Source organism: Cibotium barometz, chromosome 44 (assembly GCF_041138505.1).
Source record: "Cibotium barometz isolate CiBa-2024 chromosome 44, ASM4113850v1, whole genome shotgun sequence".
Classification (NCBI taxonomy): domain Eukaryota; kingdom Viridiplantae; phylum Streptophyta; class Polypodiopsida; order Cyatheales; family Cibotiaceae; genus Cibotium; species Cibotium barometz.
Genome location: NC_141089.1, coordinates 39,418,476 through 39,439,483, shown reverse-complemented (window position 1 = coordinate 39,439,483; position 21,008 = coordinate 39,418,476). Strand labels below are relative to the sequence as shown.

Below are 21,008 nucleotides of genomic sequence, written 5' to 3'. Positions count from 1 at the left end.
AAGCCTCTATCCGCATCATCCAAATAAATAAAGTCAACCTCAGTAGTGCCATGAGTTTCATCCGTCCATTCATCATTGTCAGATATTTCCTTTTCATTTTCCCATCCACATAAACTCATCAAGAATGTAACCATGGGAGGATAGTCATCTTGTGGAAAAGGAAAGCATTGGGCTATCGAGGATATTTCCTCTACGGAGTAGGGGTCAGTCATGGTCAATAGGCGAATTAGCCATTCTAATTCCTCAACATTTTTCTCTCTGGCTAGTACATCTATCTGATCCCATTCAGTTTCAATTATAGGATAGCACATGTGAAATATCTGAGAAAGGTACAAATGATACCTCTCACCAAAGGTGGGAGTGGATGAAGTGTATGATGATCGTGCATCTGCCCTATCTGCAAACACAGATATAGCATCAGTAGGTTTATGACAGGTCAATCTAGTTCTTGATTGGATACGGATATTTCTCCTCTTTTTGTGCTCTTGCTCTTTTTACTATTTTTTGTTTATTTTTTTTAAAAATGTATGAAGCTATATATATACATCTCCTTGAATTTGGCAATTACATGGTTAGGGGAAAAGGTTAAGGAGGAAGCATTAGAATGTCGAGCGTGAGTACATGCTCCCCCTTTCCTTGGATAGATCATATTATTTGCAATGATGTTGCAGCCTCTTGGAACCAATTTGTCCAGTGGGTCATAGGTTGTGATGTGGGCAGATAGCTTTTTATGACCCTTGTGGCCATATCCAATTGCAGAGATGGTAGTATTCGCTCCCATTGACGAATGGAGGAAATGGTTTCTGACGATACTTTTACAAAGGGAGACATAGACTCATTGGTCTCTTGTCGAGTGTTGACAAGAGTAGGTGTAGAGCATGAAGAAACTTCTATATCAATGTGTGTTTGGCATGAAGAGCTAGAAGCTTCATGTGACTCCCCCCTTCCTGAGCTCGGTGGTATTGATCGATATCATTTGGGAATCCAAACTAGCTCTGGAAGAAGTGGTGCGGAGCACTCTGTTACCTTTCCCTTACCACAGTCTTGAATTGTCGTCGGGGTGGCAACATTTGGTTTGTAAGGTTTTACAGGTAATGTAGAGGGATTCAGCTTATGTTTAGGGACCCAAATCTGGTCATTCCCCTCGTAGTACCCTTGGGCTACTAATAATTTTTTAGGGATCCATCGTGATGTTACATTGCCCTTTCTCGGGTGGGTAGCTGCTTTCCTTTTACGAGGCTTCTTGTCTGAACGAGATTGAGCAGGGGAAGTAGCTGTTAACGAAGCTTTTGGGACCCATTTGAAATCCCATTGCGAGAAACAATATGGCCCAAAATTTTTCCTTGTCGTACCATGAATTTGCACTTGTCGGGATTCAAGCATATACGATAAACTTGACACTTTTGAAACACAAGTCTGAGGTGTTCTATATGATCATCACGCTCTTGTGAGTGAACACATAAATCATCCATGAAGATCTCAAGAAATTGCCTAAGGTACTCCTTGAATACATGAATCATTAACCGCTGAAAGGTTGTTGGTGCATTTGTTAGACCAAATGGCATAACACGATAGGCAAAGATGCCATCTTCAGTAGCAAAGGCTGTCTTGTGTTGATCCTTTGGATCAATTGACACTTGATTATAACCGGAGAATCCATCCAAGAAACTATATGCCTTTTTCCCTGCAACTCGTTCCAAAACATGATCCGTGAATTGAGCCTATACAGCCCACGAAACAAGGTGCCAGCTGCAATAATCGTATCACCAGAAGTCAAATCATGAACAGTACATCTGTCATCCACAAATTTGACTACAAATCCAAGTCTAGCAACAAGCGCAGAGATAGACAATAGATTCTTCTTTATCCCTGGCACATACAAAGCATCTGAAAGTGTGAAAGCGCTGCCATTTGTTGCAGCAGTAAGCATAATTTTACCAATGCCCTTCACTGGGTAAGAAGCATTATTGGCACATGTGACAGTATTCCCATTAGAGACAGCCTCAAGACAAGTGAACATATCACGATGTGAGGCAATATGCTTTGTAGCACCACTGTCAAAATACTAAACATGAGAGTTAACAGAAACTGCCAAACATGCATCATGTACAGATGGGTCATACTGGCAATACACGCTAAACGCCCATTCTGTATCCTGCACAACATTTGCAGAATTTGCATTTGTAGAAGCATCCGCTATTGTGGCTGCATTTGACTCTTTCTTCTTTGCCTCTTTAGCCTTTAGCTTAGGGCAATTCTTAATGACATGATCATTTGCCTTATAATAGTTGCACCTGGTCTTTTTCTTGCCTTTATCAAGAGCCTTCTCAGACTTATTGTTGCTACCTGTGGAAGGAGAAGAAGTTGCAGACCTACTAATAGGAGAAGAAACAGTGGAAGGGGCTGCCTTACCACTTCTTCTCTACTGCTGGGCAGCAGTAAATGCTTGATCAACTGCACGCTACCTAGCCCTGTTTTGCATGGATTGCGCTTCTTGCAAGAGCTTGTTGACTAAAGTATCATACTTGACAGCATCAGGTCTGTCCTCATTAAGAAGTCTCCACATGGAAGCAAAAGTCTGATATGTCTCAGGTAAAGCATCAAGAACAGTCTGCACAAGAATAATCTCACCTGCAAAAATCAACTGTTCTTTGAGATCTTTAATCTCAGCAAGAAAAACATTCATGTCATCATCTTCTTGCATAATCTTCAATTCTAGCTCTTTATGTAGGTAAGCGATTTTTGCCTCGTTACGATCTGCATACAAACCAGCTAGAATATCCCAAGCCTGTTTTGCTGTTTTAGCTGAACGAATATGTGGGGTGATGTTACGTTTGACAGAAAGTGCAATCAAGGCATGAGCCTGTGCATCTTTACCATCCCAACGAGCTTGTTCAGCAGTGGGTAAAACAGCTGCAACAGTAGAGCTGCTAGAACCTGCAACATCCTCAACAGATCCTACATCCATAGAACTTGGACGTACATCCATACCCTGCACAATGTTCCACACTCCTTTTGTAACCAAAACATGCTGCATCATGTATGCCCAAAGTGGGTAGTTGCTGTCTCCATCCAGTTTGTCTTCAGCAGACAACATGCGAAATACATCATTGCTATTATCAGCCATGGCCACTGATTGAAACTGATGCAAAAGCTACCTGTAATGAAGCAAAGACTGAACAGAAGACAACTTGTGCTATGTAGCACGGTCCACAATAGAGTACATATGCCTATTTTGCAGAAAACTGCAATGTCGAAATTTCTGCAGAAAATGACGAAAACACCTGTGCAGAACTTGAAATGCAAAAACGGAGCCTGAAACGACCTCAGATGCAAATTCTGAGAACGCAAAGCCCTACGGGTGAATTTACAGAGTATAGGGACCTGCAAGCGCTCGTGAAAGCTCACCTCAATCGGAGAACGTGAGTCAGAGGGTGCTGGCAGCGTAGCCCTGAGAGCCGATGCCTGCTCTGATACCAATTGTTGGAATTAGGGTTGCAGGAAAGCACACAAATCTTGGAGATGAAGAAGCAAGAATGCACACAACACAAAGTGTATTAGATTGTGTCAATGTACAAAAGATAAGTTAGCCCTAGAAGGATGGGCGTATATACAAGCCGGGGGAAAAAACCTCCTAAAGAGGGAAAAAGTGCCCCGGCGGTCCTAAGTGTGTTCACACACATCACTGCCTATATGTATATGGCAACAACTACGTCAAAAAAAAGGTGGGGAAGAGCGGCAGACTGGGAGTCCTATCAAATTGGGGAGTCTACACAAGACTCACCAGTCTATCCCTGCAACTCTTTTTTAATTGATACAGATAATTTTTTGATACAGGCAAACTTCAAAAAGAAATTAAAACTAGGAAGAATGCAAGTGAACCAAATATATATTATATTTCTAGGTTGGTTGGGCCTTTGGCTATATACAAAAAAAAATCAAGGAAGAGGAGGCTACTCGAAATCCTCATCAGATTCCTTTGGCTCGTCATTGTCTTTGTCTTCGTTTTCACTTCCTTCACCCACTTCACGCTCGTAGTCTAGATCTTCCTCGTCCTCTTCCTCTTCATCCATACATGCAAACAAGAGTAAGATATGTATAAAACAATAAAAGACAATTACATATAGATAAGAGAAGGTCTTAAGCATTCACATAGTCAAAAGCTCAAAGTTGCATAGTATTTCCACAAATTTTGAATAAAAAGCTCATTAATTGAGCTAATTACTTATCCAATTAATCTTCTCACACTCCTCTCTTCTCGTGTCTCACTCTGAAAAATGCATAGTTGAAAGTCCACAACACTTCTCGATATCTCACTCTGAAAAATGCATAGTTGAAAGTTGACCACAACACTTCTCGATATCTCTCTTCTAATGCCCACAAGTAAGAATTCAAACTCTCGCAAAGATTAGGGTTTAATGCCTCTCCAACTCAAAAATGAAAGGCTTACCACAACAACAAAAAAAAAACTCTCACAAAGCATGTGTTCTCTCTCACCCTACAATGTTCCACCCAAGAGAAGGTAAAGAGTGAGTTCTCCTCACAAATCTCTACAATGTGCCACTCAAAAACAATAATTAGTGCTGATTATAACTCTCACAGCGAAATTAATCACTCCTCACAATTATGCCTCTCAACTATGAGAAGTATGAGCTCACAAAGATGACAACACACCCACACTAAGATGCCTTTTCTCAACTCACAAGAAAGAGCACTCCCAAAAAGGGAAGCTCTGATACCAATTGTTGAAATCACTAAGTTATGAAGCTACTCACCAATAGATGATGTGATAGCTTATAACAACACAAAACAATACTTCAACCAATGATTATGCTAATGAATACTCATTGAGTAACAATGATAAATATCTCACACATATCATTAGAGCTACTTAACACATAGAATGGTTAGAGTACTCAAGGAAGAGTCAAATGGTGATAAGAGCAAGGGTTTCACAAAGTAACATAAATCTTGGATCTCGCTTGGATTAAGCACAAAGTACATACAAAGGTGCTAGAGTTCTCATACACTAGAGAAGGTGTTGAGACCGTGCTTTTATAGGCTCGAGAAAGGCCCCTAGCTCTCATCCACTTTCCCACTTGCCCCTCTCTTGCCACCTAGAGGAGGTGCCTTTAATGCTAGTCAATAACCATGGGTTACAAGCTAACTCATGGTTTATACCTTTTCCTATAACCTTAGCATAAATGTATTAAATCCAATGTCACACACTAAGTGATGGATGTAGATCAACTTATTCTCAATTAGGTACATCCCACAACAAAAGGGGGTTTCAAAAAGGAAGAACATACATATTGCAGAAGTTTACTATGCATTAATAAATGAGAAAGGAATGCCTATAGTTTACACTATGAATAAAACCCCCATTGTAGTGGTTTATTGCATGATACCTAAACATAAGTTTACTAGTAGAAAACCAGATGTGACACTTGAAAGTGTTTTGCTACATTGCCTATATACATGTGCTAGAGATGAAGTGCGAAGCAAATTGGATCCTGACGTACATTTAATAATGTATCTTGATTGGATACTTCCTTAAGTAGAAAGGTTATAGATATTACAATCCCACTACTCGCATGAGATGCGAGTGAGAAGGAATATTTTTTTTGATGAGACGAGTAGCTAGTATACTCCAATGAAGGATTCCATAGGGGTTAATGTAAATAGAGTGTGTAAATAACAATGCGGCTACAACAAATGGAGAGCAACTATCACATTTGTTTAGTGAATCTGGAGATGCTTGTTGGAGGTACCTGCAAGGTCGAGGGTTCTCCAAGCGATGGATTGTACTATGGGCCACACTTGTGCCCGCCGTGGTCCCCTTATCCAGAAATGTACTTGGAGGGTTGGTATGACAAGGTTAGTCACACCTACATAAGTTTATGTGTGTTGTGACATGCAAGAAGTGAAAAAAATTTATAATGCTTGTAATGAAATATGCAGGCGACATGTATGGACAATGGGCAAAAGGTGTGTCTGTGTGTGTGAAATTCTCCAACTTGAAGACTTCTCCAACTCAACTAGTTTCTTCGACTCCCTTTGCTATGGTTTTGAAATTTACTTTAAAGCCCTTTTTGTGGTGGGGAGTCAAGAACATTACATTGTTTTACAGCACGACTGTGGACTTGTGCATGGATTTGCCCACAATTGCAATGGAGCTGGGTGGCCCCTTGATGGCTCGAGGGATTTGGCATTGTCAAGCACTTGGGATAGAGGCAATGTGGATCAATTGGGTGATGTGGTTGAAGATGAGGCCATTGAAGGTTCTTGGTGATTTGGGGAAGGTCTCAGATAGGTTTGATTATAGGTTTTCTTCTTGTATTAGCTTATTCTTCTTCCCTCGTCTTTTGTGAGACAAACCACCACAAAGATGGATCTCTTATTGACTCCATCAAGTCATAGAGAGCTTTCCCTTCACCCCTTTGGAAAGTAGCATTCCAGTGTGACAACAGAACGAGGATACGATGCGCAAGCTAATGCACCCCAACAATGGGAAAATACATTTGTGGCTCGAAGACAAGACCCAATGACACATGCTTTGAGAAGGCTAATGTAAGCTCTTGACTTGAACATATGATGAAGCCATAATATTAATGAAAATCAAATGGTATCCCTCACAATGCTAGAAAATTAAAAGTATGATGCAATGGTAAATACTGGATGTAGAAAACTGCCATGTAATGTATGAATGATAAAAAAAAGTCTACAAAAATGTAAGATGAGAGATACAAGAATTTTGTCCTATTTATTAGTTGCTAGTGCATTTAACTTATCATAGGGGTGTAAAACATTCAATTGGAAAGAAATCATGCATACAAGAAATGATATTCATATTCCCAAAAATTATGTATACATACATGTTCTTTAGAACTCTCTGCATGCATATTTATACATACAAGAAATGATATGTATATTCCCAAAACCTATGTATACATATATGTTCTTTAGTACTCTCTGATAAGAGTAGGTTCCCAACAAGGAAAGAAGAAAGGAAGTTTGGAATAGTAGTCACCTTTACCTTGTAGTCCCTTATTTTTTCTCCTCTATCCTTTCCCACCTCCTCTTTCTTCACCTCTACATTGTTTTCACCTCTACTTTGTTTTCTAGTTTTTTTTGTGTGTTGTGTTTTTTATTTTCTCTATCATTGTTCAATTAGTGTTTCTTGTCTTCTTTGTGCTCATTTTGTTGTATTCTTTCCATAATTTTCAGGCATTTGGATTTGATTTGTTGTTCTCTTTACTCATTCTTTTGTTTTGTTTATTTATTCACCAAGGCAATGAATCCATTTCCTTGAGTGCTTGAAGATAGCAAAGTTCATCCCTTTTTTGTTTTCCATTTTTCCCACGTATTCCCAAACACTACCACCCAAAAGACCATTCCAACGAAACACCATTTCACATGAACACATTCAGTTTAGACACCCTCCACGACAAGCATCACCACTTTACTTTCACCTACTGCCATGAATCTTGCAGATTTCCACTAATTGGTGGAAATCTTATAGATTTCCCCTACTCCATGGAAAGTGGTCCAAGGTTATCTTGGTTGCAACATTATTCCAAAATACTTCTTTTGAGTTGTCTCTTATTTGCAAAAAGCTCAGCTTCAGTAGAGCTAGGGTTTTGGTTGAAGAAACATGGATCATTCATCATTGACTCTCTTATCATTCAAGGTTTAGCATCAAGTTGATAGAGTAGATCTAGGACTTAGCATAATATTATTCAAATTTTGATTGTGCTTATTCATTTGTGCTCAGACAATAAGACAAGAAAGCCCTACTTTGGAGAACTATTTATTATAACTCATGTATTCATTTAGTTCATATTGTTCTCTCTTATTTCACTAGTATTCTATTCAATGCTCAGTTTTGTATGGCAGTTTTAAGGCACTTTTAAGATTTAAGGAGGTCTTGGTGTTCCTTGTGTAAGATTATTGGTTGAGGAGGCATAGCAAATGTGCTCTAGTTGCCCCTTACTGACCTATACAAGTGATGTCATTTTCTTGCCCCTTTTTAATCTTCCCATGACATTTTCTCTTTCTTCCAAAGATATGCATGAGAAAGCCTTCCTTCTTATTGCATATCATTCTCAAATGAGATATATGAAGTAATTTATTTATTTTTGATGCTCGAGAGGGTATTGACATACATGGCACAATGTCTTGTACCTCTCTTTTGAGAGGCAAGGGCATAGTACAGAGGCACAAAGTTTGATCCATAGGCCAAGTAGGCTTTCTATGAGAGTACTCTAGACTAGGCCAAGTAGGCTTTCTATGAGAGTACTCTAGACTATACCAAGTAGGCTTTCTATGACACTACTCTAGACTATACCAAGTAGGCTTTCTATGACACTATTCTAGACAATACCATATCTCCCATTGTTGGGGAAGCTAAAGATAGGAAAAAAAAGCTTTAGTGTTTCTTTTCTTAAATTTTTGCAAGGACTTCAATAGAGCTTTGAAAGCTCAATAATGGATTCATCGATTAACACACATAGGGTGGAGGATGAGGTTATATGAACCACAACCACACTCTATAAGCATGTCACTAACCAATTGTCCATAGAGCAAGGCCTTATGAAGCTAGCACAAAACTTCATTAAGGTGAAACAAGCCTACCTTATTCTCCCATTCTTTAGGCTCCACATAGATTTATTAAGGTGTTGGATATTGTGCTAACGAATGTAAAGCAAAATCAAAATGATTACTTTATATTCATTATTTCAAATGCTTATCAAAATGAGATGGATTTGACTCTGGTCTCTTGCTCTAGTAGATCTCCTTCTATCTCGTGCAGCTTCAATTCAGGTACATTCTTTAATGTTGCTACAATGTTTTCATATTCACCTTTGTCCACACTCTTCAGAAGCACTGCTAGTGCCTCATCATCTTTTACCTTTTTGCCAATGGTTGACAGTTGTTGCTTAATGCTTTTATATTTGTTCAAGTGTGTGATTAAAGGTTCACTTTCCTTCATATCCAGTTTGTAGAATTGCATTAACAGATTTATCTTTGAATTTTTTGCTTGAGTGCCAAATAATTTATTGAGTTCATCCCATGCATCTTTTGCCCATTGTATCCCTGTGATGTGATGAATGATTTCATCATTTAAACTGAGTGCGGTAAGTCCTAATGCTTTCTCATTCTTGCTCTTCCACTCATTTTTCCCTCTCACCTCTGGGCATTCATCTCTTCCCTCAACTAGCCCCCACAGATTTTTCCTCATGAGCAAATACATGGTTTTTGTATGCCATGTGTAAAACTGCTCCCCAGTGGACTTATGGATGGCTTTAACCATAGCTGCAATGAAGCTGGGTGGCCTCGGTGGCTCGAGAGATTTGGCATTGTCGAGCACAGGCAATGTATATCGATTGGGTGGTGTGGTTGAAGATTCCACAAAAGGTTCTTGTTGGTCCAGACGTGATGGGCCATGCCATGGGCCGGGGTTGTGCCCGCCATGGTCTCCCCATCCAAAAATGTCCCTGGACGGCTATTGGTGATGAGGCTCAATGCAGAGTCATGAGAGAACAATGCCTATGTGTCTATTACATGGAGAGCTTATGGATAGATTACATGTGTGGGCATTGGACAACCACGTAGAAGCTTCTTCCAATGAAAACTCCAACACTCTACTTTTTTCTCCTCTTACACATGGTTTGAGATAGGGAATTGGTGGTTGATCTCTGTAACAAGGCTGGTTGATAAGATGTATGAATGAGGTTACCCATGAGAATTGGTGGTTGATGTGTGATAAAGCTTGTTGTGATAAGACATGTGAATGAGGTTGGGTTGTCCACCATGAGAATGAACACCAAGTCTGGTAGGTACATGGGTAAACTGCAAACTATGGGTGGCTTGAAAGATATGGTTGAAGAGATTCGGGTGCTTCTTAAGCTGCTTTTTGAAATGTTAGTTATTTAACTTGCTTGATGTTGGCAGGAAAAAGGGAAGCATTGCAGTGCTTATGTGTAGCTTGGGGGGATGAATTTTGGATTACTAGACAATGCTAACCTTGGGCATTTTGTGTTGATCTGACCTTTTGGGGTTTTCAACCTTGTTTGCTTAGCATGCATGAAGGCTAGTTTTGTGTCTTAGAGGGAGATGCCGATGAACATGGTCAATTGAATCATTGGTGTGTGTGAAGAGCTCCCATTGGGTGCATAGATCCACCAATGACTCCATCGACCACAATTGGGATGCCTATTTAATTGGGCAAGATGAAGGTTTCTCTAGTGGGCATCTTCACAAAGTCCAAACATGTGGCACATAGATGGAAGGGTAGTAACCCTTGTGAATGTGCAGACATTGGATGGAAGGCTAATAGCCCTTGTGAGTGTGAAAACGCTAGAATTGTGATTCGTGAACGAGATTCAATGAGGGGAAGACAAGACAAGACAATAGGATTAAAGAAGGCAACCATGTAAAGTGTTGGCATGGGGCATGGATGTTGCATGCAAGAATGGGATCCGATGTTGGAGTGCCTTATAAAATGCAATGGTAGAGACCATTGGGTGTGATTTTGGAAAAAGACATAAGTGTGTGGATAGGTGCCAGATAGACCACATGGTAGGAAGGATTATTCGATTCTATGTGCCTAAGTACCAATGTGCCAAAAGGATGCGAGTGAAGGGGGTTGAATGCACATCAAAAACTTGCAAGGATGTGGTTACAAGTGGAAGAGCTAATTTGGGTTAGGTCTTCACAAGATGTTCTTTTGAGCATGCAGGTGGTTTGGCTATTGGACCATTGATTGGACTATTCATAAGGGTGAGTACTCACCTACAAACAAACCCAACTATTTTTTTGAGCATGCGCGGGTGATTTGGCCATTGGACTATTCGTTGCGGAGTGAGTACCTACAAGCAAACCCAACTGTACTGGTTCTACTGTCCGTGGTATGAGGAGCATTCTACCCACTCAGTGGTGGGGGGAGCTAACATAAGCAGTAAAAGGAGGGTGAGAAGTTTTTTACCTACACTTATTGGTTGTCAAGAAGAACGGGAATATCAATGTTGCATTGATCATCACTTGTTGTCTAGTGTATCGATAGGGGCGACTGGATTTAATCTTCTTCTCAGCCGACGGTGGTGGTTTTCTTTGACATCAACATCGGTGCTGGTGTACCGGGTGGTTGCTTGTAATGGCGCTGGCTTCGAGGTTGGTGTGTTGATGTCTCAGTCTTCTTATCATGGGGGATTGTAACTTGGCCAGCGACATCGATGAAGCCGATTGTCGGTGTTGAAGATGTTGATGATTATTGTTTATTGCCAGTTGCTTACCTTGAAGGGTCGGGGTATTGTTGGAGAAGCTAGGGGTGGCTTGCAGTAGGGCTGACTTCAAGGTTGACAAAGAGGCGGGTTGGTGCTAGTGTGTGGTGTTGGTGTCATTGTAGAGGTTTTGGAGAGGCCGGATGCTTGGCTTTGGGATGTCGATGATGAGGTGGTTGGCAAAGCCCGACATGGTGTGGTTGTTAGGGAGGCTGGGAGGGGGAACGGGGTTTTGAGTTGGTGAAGAGGATGGAGAGAATGGGTTGGAGTTGGTGAAAAGGATGAGGAGGTTGATCTCGTTTTGGATGGGGAGGTTGATCTCATCATTAAAAAATTTTTGGACCCAAAAAGGGCCTCCTAAGGATTCCTAATTTTAAGGGATTAGAGCTTAAAAGGCTGGGCTTAAGGGAGACAAAGGCTATGCTGACTCCTATTTTTTGCCTTGCCACATCAGCCATACCCCCATAGTTTCACTTTTTAAAGGGAATATTCTCATACTCTCTCTCTTACTTTTTGACTTTTCTCATACTGTTAACCTATGACACGGACATTGAGACGTACTATGTTTTACGTCATTAATTTAAATATTCTGAGTCATGGGCCGGGCTTGTCGGCACCATATGTTAAGGATGAAGGGATTGGGTGATCGCCGATGAGAGGCACACCTTGAATATCAGTAGGATGTGTTAGGATCGGCCGGCCATGTATAGGCGCCCAAGTGTGAACGGCCAAGTCACCTATAAGAGTCAAATGTAACCCTAAAATCCTCATTCTCATGTGTTGTGAATACAAGAGTGCTCTTGCCTTATCTCCTTGGTTTCCTTCTCCTGCGTGTGTGTGAGAGAGAGAGAGTGAGTGAGTGAGCGATCGAGCACTGTGTAGCAGCACGGCGGCGATGGCGGCTCCTTCTTCACTGCGACGCGGGAATCCTTCAAGGCGACGGTTGAGCAGTGAGTGACACACCTTTTGCATTCTGTTTGAGCTTGCTTCCCTGGTTGTATGTTGCAGCCATTCGTGGCTCGCATACGGTGTTCGGCAAGTCCCCGACAGCGGTGCCAAAAATATGCGCTTTTGTCGCACAATGATGTATCTGGTAAACAAACCATGCTCCACAGGAAGAATCACACGATGGCTATTGATTCTTCTTGAGTTTGATTTCACTGTTGTTGTGAGACCTGGTAAAAAACATGTTATGGCTGATCATTTGTCTCACATATCTAATGGTGAGGCTCCTACGGGGGTTGATGATGACTTACCGGACACTTCCCTGTTCATGGTGGAGACAATGCCTGAATGGAGTGAGAAGATTGTTAACTTTTTGGTTAATGGCTTTCCACCCAAGGAGCTTCGTAAAGATCTAGCTCGAAAGCTAATCAAAGAATGCAAACCCTATTGCCTGATAGCCGGGACTCTTTATAAAAGAGGAAAGGATGACGTTCTTAGGCGCTGTGCCCGAGAGGATGAGTATCTATACATTTTGCAAGAGGCACATATGGGCGTAGCCGGTGGTCACTTCTCAGGAGACTTAACTGCGCGAAAGATCTTACAATCAGGGTATTGGTGGCCCACTATGTTCCAAGATGCATCACTCTTTGTGAAGGGTTGCGATGAATGCCAACGATACAAGAAACCCCAACGGAAAGATCAGATGCCCCTACATCCAATCGAAGTAAACCAACCATTTGAAAAGTGGGGTTTAGACTTTGTAGGTCCAATTAGCCCAGCGGCCCGAAACACACTCTTTCGCTATATTATTGTGGCCACTGACTATATGACCAAATGGGCTGAAGCGAAAGCGACACATAAGGCAGATGCGAGGACAACAGCCAAGTTCCTCTTTGAAAATATAATCACACGCTTCGGTTGTCCTTTTGAACTTGTGAGCGACAATGGGACGCATTTTATAAATGATGTGATTAAGGAGCTCACAATAAATTTCATGATATCCCATCATAAATCTACTCCTTATTATCCGCAAACAAGCGAATGGCCAAGCCAAGAGTACAAACAAGACATTAATCTCTGTTTTGACAAAGACAGTTGAAGCTCATCGCACGGATTGGGATCTAAAGCTTACGATAGCTTTATGGGCCTATCATACTGCGTACAAAGTGGCTATTAATTGCACACCATTCAAAATGGTATATGGCCAAGAAGCAGTCATGCCGTGGAAATTTGTCATTCCAAGTCTTCGTGTTGCTACTCAAGAGGGTTGGGATGGTAATCCCTTAGCAGAGCGTCTGTATATCCTTGAGCGGCGAAACGAAGAAAGACAATTGGCTGTGTACAATGCCCTTGTGGAGAAGGATAGAAGGAAAAAATGGTTTGATCGCCACCTAAAGGAAGGTTGGGGATAAAGTCCTGATGTATGGAGTGCGAAACGAAAAGAAGAAGCTCAAATATGCTGATAAGGGACCGTATAGAGTATGTGAAATTACCCTGCAAGGTACCATCAGAGTGGAGACTCTCGACGGAGTCGAAACCATTGGATTCCTTAATGGGAGTAAATTCAAAAGATACTATGACCCCCTGAGCCAAGAGGAGTTACATGCAATCCATCAAAAGAAGGCAGCTAAAGAACAAGCTGAGCTTAAAAAGATACAAGCGAGAGTTGAAGCCAAAGAATGTCAACAGCGTGCTAGGCGACAACGAGAAGCCAACTTGGGAATTACGCAAGTATTTTTCGAGGAGGCAGAGGAGGATTCACTGGGATCTGATGACCCACCTCTAAGATACCCAATTGAGTTACAGAGTCCTTACGGGGAGGTGCTGTATAATGCATTATTGGATACAGGAGCTCAACACAATTTGCTATCATATGGCGTGTGGTGTCAACTGGGAAAACCACCTTTATCCAAGAGTTCTATCCAAGTTCAAGGAATCAACAAGAAGAAAACCCCTGTCTCAGGAATTCTGCACACTCCAGTTGCTTATGACAAGGGAACCATAATTCAAAGCTTTTTGGTTATGCCTGCTGGTACCATGGAAGGGACTGTAAACTTAGGGCGCAAATGGATGATGGCCACCAAATGCAGTATCGATTGGGCAACCAGACGAGTCACGATGCAAGAACCAACACTAGGTCTGACCGCTCAAAATCCCGCTCCTAAGCCATCGACTCTGGACAAAATGTTGGATAACAAAAAATCACAAAGTCCAGTGGCAAAACCATCTTTGATTGTTTTCCACCCCTCTAACGCTTCAACGCCAAGAGTGGGAATAGGCAAGGTGGTCTCTAAGGTTCCGCTTACTATGCCAAAGAGTATATAAAGAAATGCAGTTTCTGATGAAAATGCAGTTTCAGATGCAAAACTATGGCATGCTCATTTTAGTCATCTGAACTTTGCTAGTTTGTTGCGTTTGCAGAAATTTGATACGATTGCTTCATTGCCCCCTCTTGAGGCACCATTGAAACATGTTTGTGAAGGCTGTATTTTGGGCAAAATGCAGCGTTCTGCGTTTCCAAAGGATGGTTCTGTGCGGGCCACTCGTAAATTGCAACTTGTACATAGTGATGTATGTGGGCCTATGCAAACTCCGTCATTTGGTAAACACTTGTACTTCGTGACTTTCATTGATGATTACTCAAGGCATGCATGGGTATATCCACTGAAGGCAAAGTCCGAAGTGTTTTTGTGCTTCAAACAGTTTTTTCTTATGGTTGAAAATGTATCCAATTGTACTGTGGGCACCCTCCGTTCTGATCGAGGGGGGGAGTACATGTCTAAAGAGTTTGATGCATTTCTGGCTAGTCGTGGGATAAAACACCAATGTACAGTGCCGTATACCCCTCAGCAAAATGGTATTGCTGAGAGAAAAAACAGGTCACTTATGGAGATGGCACGATGTATGGTCAAGAGCCAAGCTTTGCCACATGCGTTTTGGCTTGAGGCTGTCATGTGTGCTGCATATGTACTCAACAGGTGTCCCACTAAGGCCTTGCAGTCTATTACTCCATACGAATCTTGGCATGGCAAGAAGCCTTCTATTGGTCACTTGCATGTCTTTGGTTGCTTGGCCTATGCTTTAGTTCCTGTGCAACAACACAGAAAATTGGATGATAAGGCTGTCAAATGCATTTTTGTTGGTTACAGTGCTGAAAGCAAGGGTTACAGATTATATCATCCGCAATCAAAGCGTATCTTGATTAGTCGAGATGTTTTTTTGGAAGATGCTGTGCAGCCCTTGTTATCATGTACCAAAGAGACAGGTGTGAGCTCACGGGATGTATTTGATACGTTGTTGCCTCTCTTTACAGGTGGGAATTCAAATGTAAGTCCTAATGAGGTAAATATTCAGCCTATGCAGATTTCAAACGACATCATAGATCAGCCTATTTCTGATGCAGATTTACAGGATGTAATTCATGAGGATAGGGCTGAAAATGAGCAGGCTAGAGGTATGCCAAAATGGCTGGTGCAAACCTTGCGTGATAGTAAGATTGATGCACCTATGACTAGTCGTACTCGTTTAGGTTTTCAGCATGCCTCTTATACATCAGATTGTTATGCTTTGGCTGTGTCTAGTATGTGTGAAGAGGAAGAACCTCTTTCATTTGATGAGGCACAAAATTCAAAAAATTGGTTGGCTACAATGCAAAGTGAATATGATGCTATAATGAAGAATGGTACATGGTCTTTGTGTGATTTGCCTATTGGTAAAAAGGCCATTGGATGTAAGTGGGTTTTTAAGTTGAAACGAAAGCCAGATGGCAGTGTTGATCGCTATAAGGCTAGACTTGTTGCAAAGGGTTATGCTCAAGAAAAGGGCATTGATTTTGATGAGACCTTTGCTCCCACTTGTCGTATGACTACCATTCATAGCATTTGTGCATTGGCAGCTCATAATGGTTGGAATGTACATCAGTTGGACATAAAGACTGCGTTCTTAAATGGAGATTTGCATGAGGAGGTGTATGTATTGCAGCCTCGTGGTTTTGTTCAAAGAGGGCAAGAAAACAAAGTGTGCAGGTTGAAAAAGGCTTTATATCTCCACGAGCTTGGTATGAAAAGATACATGCATATTTGACTGCACATGGGTTTCAGAATAGTCCAACAGAAAGCACTTTGTATGTTAAACATGTGGATGGTGTACATCTAATCATTGCTCTCTATGTCGATGACATGCTGCTCACAAAACCAAATGAGAGTCATATTGCTGATTTTAAGGCTGATTTGAATGCCTCTTTTGAGATGTCAGATTTGGGGCATTTGTATCATTATTTGGGGATACAATTTAAGCAGTGTGATGGAGGTATTGCTTTGTGTCAGACAAAGTATATTGAGACATTGTTGCGGAGATTTGGCCTCGAAGACTGCAAGCCTATTGCTACTCCAATGGAGACAGGTTTGAAGTTGAGTCTTCATGATGCTGGAGATCACTTTGATGTCACGCTCTATCAGACAGCTATTGGTTGCCTCATTTATGTATGCATTACGAGGCCGGACATTCAGTTTGCAGTCTCACAAGTGAGCAGGTTTACGCATAGCCCAGGGTCTCAGCATTGGAAGGCAGTTAAACGCATCTTTCGCTACTTGAGTGGCACCATACATCTTGGGTTGTTTTATCCCAAGGGGGGATCGTTGCTGCCAGATTTACATGCTTTTTCGGACTCAGATTGGGCTGGTTGCTACGACACAAGAGTGTCCACAAGTGGTTTTTGTTTCATGCTCGGTAGCTCATGCATATCTTGGTTGAGCAAGAAGCAACCTACTGTGGCCACTTCTAGTTGTGAAGCTGAGTACAGGGCAGCTTTCACAGCTACGGTTGAGTGTGTGTGGCTCAAATGGCTTATGGCTGACTTGGGTGTTGGACAGGAGTCTGCCACCTCTATCTTCACTGACAGTCAGAGTGCATTGGCAGTTGCGAGAAACCCAGTTTTTCATGCTCGCACAAAGCACATTGAGGTGCATTATCACTATGTCAGGGAGAGACTCTCAGCAGGAGAGATCAGCTTGGCCTATGTGCCAACACAGGACAACCTCGCCGATCTTTTCACAAAGGCGCTTCCTTCGTGAGAAGTTCGTACATCTATCTCTTAAAGAATGCATCATATCTTGATTTAACATGGTAAGAAATTGATTTTATCTTTGCTTATATAAGGGTACAAGTGGTAGAGACATTTTACTCAAACTTCCAACCATTGTAAATATATGAGAGATTTGTTAGTTGAGACCTCAACAATTGTAAATATTTGAAGAGACGTTTCATTTGAGACTTAACAATTGTAAATATTTGAGAGGAGTTTCGTTTGAGAATATATTTTCAGTCTTTAACAATTGTAAATATTTGTGAGATTTTATCGGTGCCATCAAACTATGAAACAAGTGCACTTTCCAATTGGATTAAAAGGAAAGTTAGTATACATCCATCTTAAAGAAAGGTGTATCATATCTTGATTTAACATGGTGATTTTATCTTGCTTATACAAGGGTACAAGTGGTAGAGATGTTTCATTCCAAACTTCAACAATTGTGAATAGACCTATCATTTGAGACCTCAACAATTGTAAATATTTAAAGAGATGTTTCATTTGAGACTTAAACAATTGTAAATATTTGAGAGAAGTTTCATTTGAGAATATATTTTCAGCCTTCAACAAATGTAAATATTTGAGAGATTTAATACACCATCTCTAGGGATTGAATGCTATAAAAACTATACTTAAAGTCACTACATGTAATATTTACTTCGCCACATATTTAGCTTCATTTCACTTCAATAGATCTCATTTTACCAAGGAAAATTTAGCAATAGATCGCATTTTACCAAGGAAATTTTAGTTTTGTTTAGATAAGTGGCCATGCCCTTCTCTCTCTCTCTCTCTCTCTCTCTCTCTCTCTCTCTCTCTCTCTCTCTCTCTCTCTCTCTCTCTCTCTCTCTCGTGGAAGTGTGCATATATGAGCGAGTGGCACACGTGTGTGCATTCCAGCAAGTGCCCACGTGCATGTGTTTGGCAACTACACGTGTTCAAGGCTTTAGATAAAAACTCACAAAAGGATCTTTCTCTCTCAAAGAATTTTACTTTGAACTCCTTGAAGAAAAACTTAGTTCATGAAGGTGCATACAAGATTTTGCTACAGAAGGGAAAGTTTCTTCACAAGTTTGTAACACATTCGTGATGAGCATTGGTAAGCATTGATGTGACACATTGATGATTGCACTCATGTGGAAACTTCAGCTAAGTTCTTACGCCCAAGGTATGCAAAACAAATTGTGCTGAATCATAAAGCTTTACATAGCAACAAGCGATTGGGGAAACAATAAGTTTGGTGGATTTTACAAGCATTAGTATTGTGAAAATACAATGCAAGCCTATAGCATAATGCTATATAGATCATTGGGAATTCGTCATGAAACTGTGAGAACCTCAAACTCATCACATAAGAAGGGGGGCAAGCTGACTCAAGGCCTCTCTATACATTGGATCATAAGTTTTTAAGGTATTAAGAAAGATCTTGTAAGCCCTAAGGTCTTGTAAACCCTAAGATCTTCCATAATTCGTGATTAGAGCCCTAATTCAGAGCTAATTAAGCAGCAGCTGCGGTATTGTTGGGCGCACGAAGGGATGGGGCATTAATATAATGATGGGTTTTTGATACTGCATGAGAGTGGGTGTGTTGACGATGAGCTATTGCGAAGGAATTGTAGCTGCTCACATAATCTGCACCCGAACGTATGACTGCAGGCGGGCATCTCTCTTTGCGCTCGTCAATTACAATCTGCTCATAACGGCACTCCATGCTACAAAACGCCTTGTCCCCACTGCCCAAAAAAAAGAGGAAATTTTTAATATAATTGAAATACGCAAATCATAGTGCTGCATAGCGGAAAGAAGATTAGATCGGTGGCCATTAGCTTTGATTACTGCATAATTTCTTTATATGAATCGTAACTTCAGTACACTAATCAAACATGGGTAATTCCGCGAGATCATTTTGATTGATTACTGCATAATCACGTTCATTCATGAAGATTAAACAAGAATGATTAATGGTTGGGTTTAGCATAATTACTTGTACATGAAGACGTCTTGGCCGTGATTTAGACGGCGCCTGCAGAGGTGGCAAGAGTTGAGGAAATCCGTAGGGCTGCGGTTGATAATATGATCATGATCGTTTTCCGAAGAGTGAACCGCAAGCAGAAACAAGCTGCTCTTTTTGCTTTTATCTGATCCTTTGCGACAATTGGAAGAAGGCTGATGATTAATCACCTCGTTAAGACTGCTTAATTTGCCCTTAATCCCGCTTCCAAGTGGGCCTGTACTCAAATCACTGATACTATTTAATTTCCCCTTAATCCTACATCTGCTTGAGCCTTCCAAAACAGCTGCAAAGCCAAGTACTGCCCTTGTTCTATCAAGAGCTAGTACTGCAGTAGCTTCGTGATCACCCTTAATCTGTATTTTAGAGAACTCCAGTGCATCATTAAGCTGCTGATTAATCTTCTGTGTACCAAATGTTCTTTCTTTCTCTGCACTAATTGTGCCCCCATTCTGATTGGCTGATGTTGATGAGACGTCAGCCTCTGATTTGCCAGGAGATTTGAGAAGAAGCTCCTGCAATGCAGACCTAGGGGAGGTTGCACCCCTACAATTAGATGCAGTTTGCCGCCCTTGTACTTCTAAACACTGATTATGCTCACCTTCATTGGGCCTAATCTCTGATTTGGGTGAGAGATCAAAGCCTATAACCTGGCGAGTGGCCACCACATGAGGCTTCATGAAGGGAGTTTTGGGGGAATACTGCTTGTTTAGTTGAGAGAAATCCATAGCCAAAAAAAAAAAAGCTATAATCTCTTGGTGGCCAAATCGGCTTTTCCTCCAAGCATTACACAAATTCAAATGCTTTGGTCATAATCTGGTTGCCCAATTTGTCTCTGCCATGATTCATTGATAATCTCAAGCATTAATCCTTCACAAATTCTATGCTCCTGGGTTGGCTGCCCATTAATTAAATGGCTTCCCAAGCATCAATCTTATACAAATCCAAATGATTATGTTTGCCTGATTTCCCCCAGCAAGCACTCATCTCATGCAAAGGCAAAGATCCAATTGCAAAAACTGCGTTGCAAGGCCTACATGATACTCTTAGGCTTCAATTAGGGGCCAAAAATTGAACAATATAGCATTAGGCTACCCTAAACCATAGCCTGAGAAGAAAAGGAAAGCAAAGAGGAGGAGAGGTGGCTTGCTACCAATTATCTATTTATATGAATTGCATGTACAAGAACCTACTTAGGTGGTAATCACACAGTAATAAGCCTTATTTGATAATGCATGATAAGATGTTAATCTAAATACATGGTAACATCAAAGGCTTTTCACATTTGACACTTTTGTTTTTTTTTGTCCCAAGGTGAAGGCTTTTCACATTTGAGACTTTTGTTTTTTTTGTGTCCCAAGGTTATCTCATCAGTAGCGTGTGTGTGTGTGTGTGCGTGTGTGTGTGTGTGTGTGAGTGAGAGAGACCCACTTGAGGGTGACACACATGCCAGCTAGCTAACCCCTTGTGGGCGCCATGCTTTCCTCCTCAGCTAGCTAATAATACCATAGGCTTCCATAGCCTTTGCAAGTTGACAAAAAACTTCACCTCATCATAACCTAGGCCCCCTACCAATGCTTTTGCTTTATTGAAAAAATATATAAATTGTCACATGGCCATGGGCCTACATATTTTAATATATTAAATATATATATTAGTATAATGATTGTCACATGACCCCATC

General features: G+C 41.1%; 1 protein-coding gene across 1 annotated transcript; it reads right to left on the bottom strand.

Annotated features, from left to right (window-relative positions):
• Positions 1-18,495: 18,495 nt before the first annotated feature.
• LOC147613273 (uncharacterized) lies at positions 18,496-20,600 on the bottom strand. Its single transcript, XM_086782559.1, has 2 exons — positions 19,298-20,600; positions 18,496-19,046 (listed from the first exon to the last, which is right to left on the bottom strand). Exons 1-2 carry the CDS (start codon positions 20,050-20,052, stop codon positions 18,812-18,814), a joined length of 990 nt encoding a protein of 329 aa, XP_086638685.1. The 5' UTR covers positions 20,053-20,600; the 3' UTR covers positions 18,496-18,811.
• Between the last annotated feature and the right edge of the window lie 408 nt (positions 20,601-21,008).